General features: G+C 32.9%; 1 protein-coding gene across 1 annotated transcript in view; it reads right to left on the bottom strand.

Annotated features, from left to right (window-relative positions):
* LOC143084118 (uncharacterized) overlaps positions 1–12,970 on the bottom strand; it is a 68,052-nt gene that overhangs the window by 9,870 nt on the left and 45,212 nt on the right. Inside the window, exons 48-58 of the mRNA XM_076260525.1 lie at positions 12,700–12,826; positions 12,365–12,459; positions 10,137–10,322; positions 9,264–9,444; positions 7,694–7,860; positions 7,039–7,166; positions 5,858–6,110; positions 5,087–5,258; positions 4,474–4,717; positions 1,241–1,358; positions 503–681 (exon numbers count right to left, since the gene is read on the bottom strand). Of these exons, the coding sequence (XP_076116640.1) occupies positions 503–681; positions 1,241–1,358; positions 4,474–4,717; positions 5,087–5,258; positions 5,858–6,110; positions 7,039–7,166; positions 7,694–7,860; positions 9,264–9,444; positions 10,137–10,322; positions 12,365–12,459; positions 12,700–12,826 (1,850 nt within the window). The remainder of the gene's footprint in view (positions 1–502; positions 682–1,240; positions 1,359–4,473; positions 4,718–5,086; positions 5,259–5,857; positions 6,111–7,038; positions 7,167–7,693; positions 7,861–9,263; positions 9,445–10,136; positions 10,323–12,364; positions 12,460–12,699; positions 12,827–12,970) is intronic.

Genomic DNA, 12,970 nt, shown 5'->3' with positions numbered 1-12,970 from the left:
CTGCTTATATTGTATTATATTATGTTAGGTTGCATATTCCTATGATCCCTTTTTCATTTCAAATTGTAAAGGAACTTAGAACTATAAAACAAGTAGTAAACACAGGGCAGAAAGGTAGGTCCTATTACTGTAATGTACAGGAAGACACTGACATCTACAGAATTAGTAGTTATTAATCATTCAACCTAGTACCTGCAACAAAACTTCTTTTTAAAACTAAAATAAAAGTTTTATCACTGCCTCTCTATTATAAATTGTCATAAAAAATCCAGCTTTGTCAATATTGTGGATACATTTATTTTCATGGGTATCAATTTTCGTGGATTGCTGAAAATTTGCATATTCGTGGATATTTGATTTCGTAGTTTTGCCAACCTCTGTATACAAAACCTATTGAAAATATGTTATTCGTTGAACATTTGAATTTGTGGTTCACCTGTGCCAACAAAACCCACGAAAGTTGGTATCAAACGAATAATAAAGTATGTCCCTGTTTACTTACTATAGGGGGTTCATGGTCTATCACCACCCCACTGGTATCAAAGGCTGCTACAAATCCTGCTTTGTTAACAGCCCCCACCCTGATGCTGTACAATCCTCCCTGGTGCAGTGACAGGCCTGTGTGTGTATATTTAGCTCTGTGTATATCATCTTTTACTTCTAACCATGCTCCATGTTTGTCTGAAATAAGACAAAAGGTTGTTTACATAATTAAATGAAACTCTCCTCTCTACTGAAGTTGAAAGATTATTAAACATTCCCACTTATCTTTTAACAAATTTGTTAATAATCTGTTTCTCCTTTTTCATTCAAATATGTATTATACAAAAAACCTACAATTTAACAGTTCAAAGACGACAGTATTTTTCTTATAAATAGAATAATAATTTCATTTTAAACCAATTATAAAGTAAATATTGACATAATAGCATCTGCTGAATAATTTTCAGCAAAACTGACTCAATTTTACAATTTTTCATTTAATATTTATTTGACTAAAATGTATTAACGTGGATTCATCTATTTTCGTGGATTCCAATTTTTGTTGACACAGGATTTTTTTTTATGTTTGTTGATATTTGATTTCATGGTTTTGTCAAAATTTGTACTTCGTTGGATGTTTGAATTTACTTCAGCAATGAAATCCACGAAAATTGGTATCCAACAAATAATAATGAATCACCAGTATACTTTAAGTACATTAAGGCATTTAAAATAATAATATAATATCAATCCTCACTAGGTACAATCTGTGTGGTGATTCCCTGATGTCTCTCATATATTTGGAATTTAAAATGGTCTAATCCAGACTCCTCATCCACAAACTTGAAGTTGGCTGACAATGTGGTATTCCCAGACTACAATATAACAATTCAAAGTTCTAAACCTAAACTAGTTAAAAAAGAATGTGTCCATAGTACACAGATGTCCCACTTGCACTATCATTTTACATGTTCAGTGGACCCTGAAATTGGGGTCAATACTTTAATTTGGCATTTAAATTAGAAAGATCATATCACAGGGAACATGCGTACTAAGTTTCAAGTTGATTGGACTTCAACTTCATCAAAAACTACCTTGACCAAAAACTTTAACCAAAATTTTAACCTGAGCTTCACACTATCATACTATCTTTTTCTCTGTTCAAAGGACCGTGAAATCGGGGTCAAAACTTTAATTTGGCATTAAAATTAGAAAGATCATATCATGGGAAACATGTGCACTAAGTTTCAAATTGATTGGACCTCAACTACATCAAAAACTACCTTGACTAAAAGCTTTAACCTGAAGCGGGACAAACGGACGCACGGACGAACGAATGGACGGACGAATGAACTGACGCACAGACCAGAAAACATAATGCCCCTCTACTATCGTAGGTGGGGCATAAAAATCTAAATTGGCATTAAATTTAGAAAGATCATACCATAGGGAACATGTGTACTAAGTTTAAAGTTGATTGGACTTCAACCTCATCCAAAACTACCTTGACCAAAAATTTTAACCTGAAACTGGCACGTCTATTTTCTATGTTCAGTGGACCGTGAAATTGGGGTCAAAAGTCTAATTTGGCTATAAAATTAGAAAGATCATATCATAAGGAACATGTGTACTAAGTTTCAAGTTGATTGGACTGCAGCTTTATCAATCAAAGCCTTAAAGGCTGTAAAAGCAATTGCTGCCATGTTAATGTTTGGGGACTTTTATTTTTCATCCACATATATACAAGAATTAAACCTGACATGAGTGTTGTCTAGTTAAAAGTAAGAAGGTTTTAACTTTATATAAATAAAAGACTTTAGCAGAAAGTCATTTTTAATATGTTTTATATTTCACACGTTTACCAGGCTAAAGTTGGGGTCAAATATACATGTGCTGAAACATATAACTCAAAAAGAAATCATCATGGATTATCCCCTGGTAGTGTTTGTAACTTCCTTGGCAATAATTTCCTTTATTGATTTAATTTTAACAATTTTCATTATTAATTTATATTTAACCATTAACACAAATGATTAAGTTAAAACATTTCAACTTTCCAGACGCAAATGTTAAAAAACGGGAAAGAAATAAAATATCTTACAAGACATAAACATGTAAAGAATAAATGTATATTTCAGCTTAATAAAAATATTTTCATAATGTTACTTTGTCATCATTTTTAAAACTAAGTTCCAAACATTATTGCTCAGTTGATATGTGTCCTTCTGATGCGGTACGAGCACTGGCACTTGTTTCTATCCATAGGAAGGTCGATTATCCATATATTTTATATGGATAGTCGACCTTCCTATGGATAGAAACAAGTGCATGTGGGTACGAGATAACTACAATTCTCATGCAATCCCGAAAAGGGGGGTCATCACAGACAAACATGACATTAAATCGTTATCACTGAACTAGTATATATATTGTATAGGGGCCAGCTGAAGGACGCCTCCGGGTGCGGGAATTTTTCGCTGCATTGTAGACCTGTTGGTGACCTTGAATTCTGCTGTTGTATGTCAAGTTTTCTATGGTCGGGTTGTTGTCTCTTTGACAAATTCCCCATTTCCATTCTCAATTTTATTACACGAACAAGAACAAACAGCTCTACGTTGCTTTGATATTTATCAATTTTCAGGAAACATTGCGAAAAATGATCTTCAATATTTCGAAAACATGTGAAATAAAATTGCTAACACGGTGGACCGTCGAGTGTCAACAAACGTAGTAGACTTGTTCACTGAAAAGACGAGGATAATGGTTTCATCTGACATTTGTTATGCAAATCCAGTTTTGATCATGATATTTAAAAAGACGTACTTTTTTTCAATCTATGTATTAATAAACTAGAAAATTCCAAATTGTAAATATCTCTTCATCTGGGAGGCCCCTCATGGGGGGGTCTTAGTAATCACATAATCACCATTTTTTTGCCAATATAATCACATAATCATTAAATATTTGCTTATCTTTAGTAATCAAATAATCATAAACTAAAAATACAGTCCTAGGTAATCAAATAATCATGAAATATTTGGCTTAATAATCAAATAATCATTAAAAAAACGGCCAAGTAATCACATAATCAAAAACCCCATGAGGGCCCTCATCTGGACCGACTCGGCATCTACTACGTTTGGACGGGTCCATTTCATTAGTAAGGTGATCGATAAATATTACGGAGTTTTGACAGAAAAGGAAAACGAACTTATTGTTATGTGTTTTCAACAAGGGTTTCGTTCCGCTAAATTATTTGCGCAAATAAAGTTTGTCTATTTTTAGATTACAGGTAATAATTTGACACTACGCATTAACCTGTGTAGTGATTTTGATTTTACGATAAATGTATGAATGAACGATAATTTTATGAATGAACAAGAGCACCTGACCTCTTAAAGAAACACAAATTAAACATAAAAAAACGTATTTAATAGGAGATAATTCAGTTAAATTTTCAATACTAAATCAACAACTGAAATGAATCCATATTTTGTTGAAACATCGTACGAACGGCGGAAAACGGAATCGCATATATAAAAATGTACTTTTTTTCACTCGGACGTCTATGTTATTTGATAGTCAAACGGTTGACCCTTTAAATACAAAAATACATCTACAAGAACATATTCTGAAACTTCTTAAATCCACTAACTTTTTTTTAAAGTTTCAAGCTATGTATTGCATTAGAAAACATACATAGGTGTTAAAGAATGACTGACCAGGAGCCTGTTAAACAAAATACTATGGCTTGATCTGGGCGGAGTCTCTGATCTGGGTCACAAAGATGGCCATACGCGACGGCATAAAAGCAATTGCTTTAAAAACTACCTTGATCAAAAACTTTAACCTGAAGCATAGACCAGAAAACATAATGTCCCTCTACTATCGTAGGTGGGGCATAAAAAGAAACTCTGAAATCACAAAGGAGAGGGATAAGGAGGACGCATGACAATGGAACTATCGTATCTGTGAGACTCAATTCATTACCTGAAATTCTATATCCTTTCCTGGTTCCAGACCATCTCCCAGACTTATCAAGGTTGGAGGTGTCAGATCAACCACAAACCCATTTGTAGTATTCACAATAGTATTTAATGCTCCATTTGTTGTTCTAAGGTTGACCTTGACTTTATCCTTATGCTGGAGGTGAAAGTTCAACCATTTGACACTTCTTGTGGTATTGGAATATGGAACCCAGTCTCTGATAACACTGAAGTCATTTGTCTGATTCCTGGACAAAGGGTAAAGTAGCATTTAAAAAAATATGTAAGAAGAAGGCTATATAAAAAATACAACCATATTTTTATATTGTTTCATACATGTATATTTTGAAGAAAAAAATCACTATATTGATATTTTGGTTATCAACATTAATATGTTTAATATAGTAGAAATAAATCTTTCCCCTTTTAGTTCGAGAGAAAATTTAGAAAATACACCAATCAGAATCAATGATTGCCACTGGTGGTCATAATTTTCATCCAATGGGTAAACAACAGAAAAGTAAATTATTCCTTATTGGCATTCTCTCATCAAAAATACAGAAGTTATTTTATATAAACATAAAACCCCAGAACTTTTGTGATAATGATCTACATACGGAGCTCTCTCAACTTGTACTTGATACTGTTTGATGGTAGACTCTGGATCATAGTAGTTTCTCCATTGTACCTCAACCTTGGCAGGACTTGGAGAAAACTCAATATCCTTAAAGCCAGTCACATTACCATCGACAACCTGTCCTGGCACTGGCTTTGTCAAATCTACCGTCACTATAAATAAAATGGTTTTTTTTTTATAAATTGACAGGAAAAAAATTGAATAATTCAAGTTTAGTAAAATACACACTTTGCAATTCATTGCATCCTATAATCATGTCTTTTTTTGTATTGAAAGGGTCTATAGAACTGGAAAGTATCACAACATTGTACGTAAAAAATCCACACGGTTTAATCCTTAATACATGTAATTATCATTTTTCCAAAGAACTCATAATACATTTCTAGATATAGGAGTGGGTTATCAACCGATATTTGACCGAAAGTGATACTTTATCTTATGTAACAATGATTTACTCCATTTTGTAACATTTTGGATACAATACAAGCAAAACGGGCTATATATGTGATGTCTTTTTCCTGTGAAGACGTCATTTTGAAAATCCAAGATGGCCGCCATGATCGGATGATTTTTTTCTCGTGGCTACCCCCCTTATATGATTACATACACCTAAAGGCATGTTCTTACAAAGTTTCATGCTTGTATCACCATTTGCATGATTTGTGTGGTAAGCTGCTTAACTAATAGTTTTCTTTCAATAAATCTAAATTCTTAACGACACCTTCCCTTGTTCCACAATGTCACAACTAACCTCCATTTGATATGCCCACACAATTCCTCTGTCTAATGGCTCCATTGTAAGCCCACACTGTAGTGTAATAAGTCTTTCCGTGTTCTAGATATTGACCTGTAGACAAGGGTACACATGCTTCATGTGTTTTCCTGTTATACTGAGTCAGGTTGGCGATGTCTGTAACATTTATGTCTGGTAGAGAGCCTGCACTCACCATGTAAAATGCAATACCTGACTCAGGATCATAGAAGTGTAACCAGTTAGCACATAGCTGCAAAAAAACAATTCATAATAAGTTTTAAAACTGAAGAAAAACTGTTTATAGAACATCAACATAGCAGTGTACGAATTCATACATTATTTGTAGATTTATGAAACTGTATTTCTGAAAACATATGTGAACAAGATCTATAACAATATATCAAAATTGTAATACAGTAACTATACATTTGTTTTTAAAAAGTGGGCAAATAAGGTATGGTATAATATATAATAGACAAATATGTTTCTTTACTAAGCTTTAGAAAGCATGTAATCAAATAATGACATGCTTCGCTATTGATACAAAACATGTGTTCTTTGTAGTGGGACATCATGATGCCAAATCCTTTCTGTGTCTGATATCAGTCATATGCATGGTCTTATTTCCATTCCATCAAAATTTATAAAAACCTTGAACAACCAAGTGTTTTTGTAATAACAAGTGAAACTGCGAGCTACTGCTCAATGATGATACCCTGCCGCAAGTGGATAATATTAATAGTGTAAAAATATGCAAGTGTTCCGTAAACAGGAAGTTGTCGAGTGATGAATCTGAAAACGCATCACACGGTATAGCTGACTTATATAAATCCTGAAACCAAATTTCAGAAATCCTTATATTGTAGTTCCTGAGAAATATGTGACGAAAATTTTCAACTTGGCTATCATGTGTAAAATCATACAAGTGTTCGGTAAACAGGAAGTTGTCGAGTGATCAATCTGAAAACGCATCACACGATATAGCTGACTTAGATAAACCCTGAAACCAAATTTCAGAAATCCTTGTATTGTAGTTCCTTAGAAAAATGCGACGAAAAATATTCATGGGACAGACTGACTGACTGACTGACTGACGGACTGATGGAAGGACAGACAGAGGTAAAACAGTATACCCCCCTTTTTTATACTATACACCAATCTATCATTGTTACACTTACAGTATCAAAGTTTTTGGTGTAAAGTAGGTCTGTACCATACAATGGTCCATCATTTACTGTACCAGGTTCTGGTGGGGTCTTGTCTATAATAATGGCCTGATCTGCTACACCTATAGTCCTCAAATCAACTACAAGAAGAGAACAAAAAATGCATTAAGTTTTGTATTCATTGAAAGGGTCAAACACCAATGGTAATGAGATCTTTAAAAATTTTGCCACATAAAAAATAAATTGTTTTACAAATTTTTCATATTTCAACTACTAATCAAAACTCTTAAGGCTATAGGCTTTACATTCTAATATTACACAGTTATCATGATAATATACTAAATGTAATTTTCAATTTTATAATAACATAAATCTTAAACTGTCTTTTGTCTGAACAAGAATATAAAGTTATTGCATTACATATTAGTTTTTGTGAATTGATGCACTTCTCTTCTTAGAAATTTTTATCAAATAAAACCACAGCTGACTGTAAAACAAGTTGAAGGTTTCATGTTAAAGAAAGTCACTTTAAAGGACTCTGATAGCAAAAATTAAACAAGAGTGTGTAGGATCTTGTGTCAAGAATTGATATGCTACATTTTTTTTTCCATTTGAAGAATTCAAGTAAAATTTGAATCCTGGAACTCTATAATATATATTAACCTACCTCTATTCACTGCCTTGATTTTGATCCAGATTGGTATACCATTTGACAGTCTTTTAGTGTATGAAATGTTAGGGTTAAAGGTTAGTCTTGTCCATTCCATCTCATCACAATCACGTGTGGTGTGTCCAAAACATAAATCATTGGACTCTAGTCCAGAATCAGGATCACTAAAATGAAGAAAAAAAATAACTAACAAATAATCTTACTAAAAATCTAGAAAGATTAAGTTGTAATCTTTTAAGGTCTATATTTGGCCATACATATATATAGAAGGCTTAGGCCGTGTTCACATTGACCTAGACTCGGTGTTGTGTAAGTGTAACTCACACGTAAACTAAACAAAATTACGTTCCCATTGATAAAACTCAATGTTTACATGTAGTGTAAATCATGTTTTGTCTACATGCAGTCGATACTCGATGTAGGCCTTGTTTAGATTAAGTGTACACAAAACTAGGCATTTAAAACATTAGTTTCACCGTGCATATTTAAGGAAGAAACGATTTTTAAATAAAATTGATATTTAAAGCAATTATTTAAGAAGTTCTTTACAGAAATATTTGTCTCAACTTGATATATTTATTTGTTTTGTTTAGAAATAAAACTTAACGTAGCTTTATTAAGCCCTTATCAAGACCCAAAGCAGCATCATTGCTGAACACATAATTCATTTGAAAATTAAAGTCTTTCCGAATTGACTTAACTTGCACAGAAATATTTGCCACTGGTTTTTACTCAAACAACGATTCACTCATAAAATTACTTAAAAAGTGTGAGGTAAATGTATTGTTTTTCTAGTATCTCGGATCCGTGAAATTACAATTAAAAAGTTAAAAAAAACCATTACCACCCCCCCCTTTGCCAAAAACTTCTTGGAGAAGAAATACCATTTGAACAAACAGAAAAGATAGAAATATAGTGATCCCTAATATATCAATCCTTCTTCTTCGTCTGTAAGCACGCTGTTGCAGCCTACGTTTTCTAATGCTTAATCGAGACATCTTTAGTATCTTTAAACTACTGCAAATCATCAAAATGGCTTTCATAAAGAAGCAACCACTTAACTTCAAAAAAAGGGGGGGGGGGGGGTATTTTGTTTATTTATTTGAGTCAGAATTTTTCCGCGTAAACGTTTTATTCCGGTTTTTTTTTTTCGATGCTGGTAATCATTTTTTCTTTCTTCAACATTTAACACTATAATGTATGGGGAAACTCTTGATTCAGAATATTTTTTATCATCTGTAGGACCAGAATTGTTTTTTTTATCCAATTGGGGTTCGAATTATTTCCATCCCCCCCTATTTAGAGTCAAATGGTCGTTCCCTTACTGCTAGAAAAGTTGTCCGAAAATGTTTCATTCGATTCTACGAAATGAACATTTAAATGACATAGAGTTTACAAATGTGAACAAATCTTATGTACAGGTAATTAAACAAGGTGTATAGATGTGAACAAATTTAATGTGAAACCAATGTCCAGTTCATTAAACTAATTATAAACAAGTTTACTGTACATGGAATTTGGTGTGAACACAGCCTTAATATATGATAAATTTATCAACAAAACTTACCTGGAATTGTGTTTTGCAGTCAATTCTAATGTATCTTCATCATAGTTGATATCAAATATCTCCCACACAAATGGAGGAGAATTGTCCACTATGTATGGAGTGGTATGACAAACTGTTGTTGATAATGGCCCTCCATACTTTACTTCATTCAAAGCTCTCACTGTGATAAAGTATGTTCCATCTGAAAACATGTCATATACATGTAACATATGTTTAATTAAAAAATATGAAAGCTAAAGACCATTTAACTCATACTTGAGATACCAAGAAAGATATCATAGAATCTGAACTATAATTTCTAGTACAAATGCAGTTAACCTTTTATTTTTTTTCATGTATGTCTACATATAATTTTTGTTATTCCATTAATTTTGCTTTTATCATTGCTGTTGCATATTGATTTCAACTTGTCCCAATCTGTAAAGACAGAATATTAAGTGATTTACCATGCTTACATGCATGTACTTAGCTTAGCTAAATATCTTAACAACTCATTTCAAAATGATATCCATAGAATCTGTGTAAAATAACTGAAAGGATTACAGAAAAATATTTACAGCAACTTTTTTTTTAACAAATTTGATTACATCCATGTTTGAAATAATCCTACAATTGAACAATTCATATTTTTATACCCTTGCAGAAACTATTTACCATTTAATAAAATCTAGACTTGGACTTAAAAATCAGATAACATATCAACTTTGATCAACTGGAATTTTGTTTAAGGACTTGATAAACTTGTATAAAAAAGAAGTAGGGGTATGATTGCCAATGAGACAACTCTCCATAAGAGACCAAATGATACAGAAATAAACAGCTATATGTCATCACCGCCTTCAACAATGGGCAAAGCCCACACAGCATAGTTACCTGGAAGTATAGTATATGGAGCTGGTATCGGACTGATCATGGCTGAATTAGTCCACTGTGACTTGTCAAACAGATGTTTATGTGGATCATGATGAGGGTGGATTAAATCCTCACAGTGTTGTTCACCCACTGTAATAGTGTATCCCAGTAATCCACTCTCCTTGTCATTAAAACCATCCCAGTTTGCTGAAATGGAAGTATATATCTCCTTTAATGATCATACAATGTTATTTCATCAGTCCATAGCAAGTTCTTAACACCTGCACTTTGAGATGCAATTTCAAAATGCATGTTTTACTAAGATAAAATTGAGAATGGAAATGGGGAATGTGTCAAAGAGACAACAACCCGATCATAGAACATACAACAGCAGAAGGTCACCAATAGGTCTTCAATGCAGCTAGAAATTCCTGCACCCGGAGGCGTCTTTCAGCTGGACCCTAAACAAATATATATACTAGTTCAGTGATAATGAACGCCATACTAAACTCCAAATTGTACACAAGAAACTAAAATTAACAAGAATGTGTCCCCAGTACATGAATGCCCCACTCGCACTATCATTTTCTATGTTCAGTGGACTGTGAAATTGGGGTAAACCCTCTAATTTGGCATTAAAATTAAAAAGATCATATCATAGGGAACATGTATACTAAGTTTGAAGTGGATTGGACTTCAACTTCATCAAAAACTACCTTGACAAAAAATTTAACCTGAAGCGGGACAGACGAACGGACGAACAGACAAGAAAACATAATGCCCCTCTACTATCGTAGGTGGGGCATAAAAATAATACTAGACTAACAAAGGCCAGAGGCTCCTGACTTGGGACAGGTGCAAAAATGCGGTTGGATTTACTAAACATAAACATGATAAACAATAGTTAGAAAAGAATCCATCAAGATGGAATATAATGGAATGTTCAGTCTTATTTGCTTGAAAAAAATATTTTGAAATAAGACCATAAACTGTTATCACAGAGATATGTCTCACCTTTTTGTAATTTTGAGTATGCAAATGTTGAAATCAAAATAGCAATACTTCAACATCTTACACAAGTTATGTAAATATTCAAAGTCAATGAACCATGACTGAGTAACATGGTTAAACAATCTCCATGTAAATGAGATGTTCATGTACCAATGCTAAATACAACTGCATACCAAATACCATTGACTTATCATAAGTCCTTCCCAAACCTAAATACAAAATTAACTTGTAAACTATGTAAAAGTTTCAAAGTCAATGAACCATGAAGAGGGTGGGGCTATATAATCTCCATGGAAACAATACTTGCAAATACCAATAAATTTGCATACCAAATATAATATCGACTTAACATTAGCAGTTCATCTTAAACTCATCTAATACATGTAAACTAAGATAAGTTTCAAAGTCATTAGACTGTGACTGAGGGGCGAGGCCAAAAATTCTCCATGGAAATGAGATTTGCCAATGTTTATAAAACTGAATACCTGACCCAAGTCAAACTGAACTGCTATTATTAGCTGTTTTTTAGCTGTTATTTACCAGTTTTTCATATTTTTAGCAGTCCTTTAGCTGTTCTAAGCATTCAATCTAATAGCAGTTTGAAAAACTGCCACATTTCACCATTTCTTAGCATTCGGCTTAGCATTCGTCTTAGCATTCAGCTTAGCATTCGTCTTAGCATTCATCTTAGCATTCCTCTTAGCAGTCGGGACAACAGTTATGACAGCAGTTCGATAGCAGTTGACCTATTAATCTTTGTTATAAAAATGCTTGGATCTGGCTATGTTTTCAGCTTGAAGTTAAACATTTATTTGAAGATAATTTGATCATTTTCAAATGTGCATTTTGGCTCCATGTTGTGTGGAAATCCTTGCTAGTGAAAAAGTGTATTTTTGTCAATATAAGCTTAATTTTGGATGAATTGAACACTTTTACACACCTGCAGTACAGTAAATTGAAAGTTATAGTTAATGCTTGTGTATATTCTCAATTCTGACATAACTTTAAAGGGGGAAACAGAAATCATACAGAAAGCCCAAAAAAGTGTTAGAATCTAAATTCCTTTAAAATTAAAGCAATATAACTCCCATGACCTATAGAAATCTTCTTTGTGCACTTTCCTGTACATTTCCTATGTCACAATAAGTCCTCGATTGTTCAATGACCTCATTCAATATAAAGACCAACTAGAGATTGGTACATTCTCAACATATATATGAGATATTTATTAAGCTTACCAGAAATGTATCTATTTGCACGTGTGTATCTGAGATCAGTCATAGGATCTGGTCCATTGAACACAGTCAGAGATCCTGAACCATCAATTATTAATCTGAAAGGAACAGTCAAATCATAAGTAAATCATTCAGAATTAAAATAAATCTACAGTTCAAAGTTCACCATATACAGGTATTTATTTTAACATTGCATTTATCTATTTCAGTTCATAGAAATTTATCTAAAGCATCTCAAAATGTGTAAACTTTCTAGGTAGCATTAGAAGAGAAAAAGATGTGGCTCAATATTTTTTTGAAATGCTGAAATCTATTCATTTATGCTTTGTATAAAGTACCTGTGATTTTTCACTTTAGGATTGATCCCTTTGCACCATATTTTCCAGTCTGGTCTGTTTTGTTCTGGAATCATACTTAAACACGGAACAATTTCTAGGTAGTCAGCACTGGCATTCTTGATAAGGCCTAAAAAAGTATGATAAAAATTAAACCAGTAAAAATACCATTCCCATCTGTTTAATAGGAACAATGAAAAACAAAAATATGTGTCCATATAAAACATCATGCTCTGCATAAACTATCAATTTCCATGTACACCGAAAAAACCAA

Source organism: Mytilus galloprovincialis, chromosome 7, assembly GCF_965363235.1.
Source record: "Mytilus galloprovincialis chromosome 7, xbMytGall1.hap1.1, whole genome shotgun sequence".
NCBI lineage: Eukaryota > Metazoa > Mollusca > Bivalvia > Mytilida > Mytilidae > Mytilus > Mytilus galloprovincialis.
Note: the sequence above shows the minus strand (reverse complement) of the source record. Positions and strands in the feature narration are given on the sequence as shown.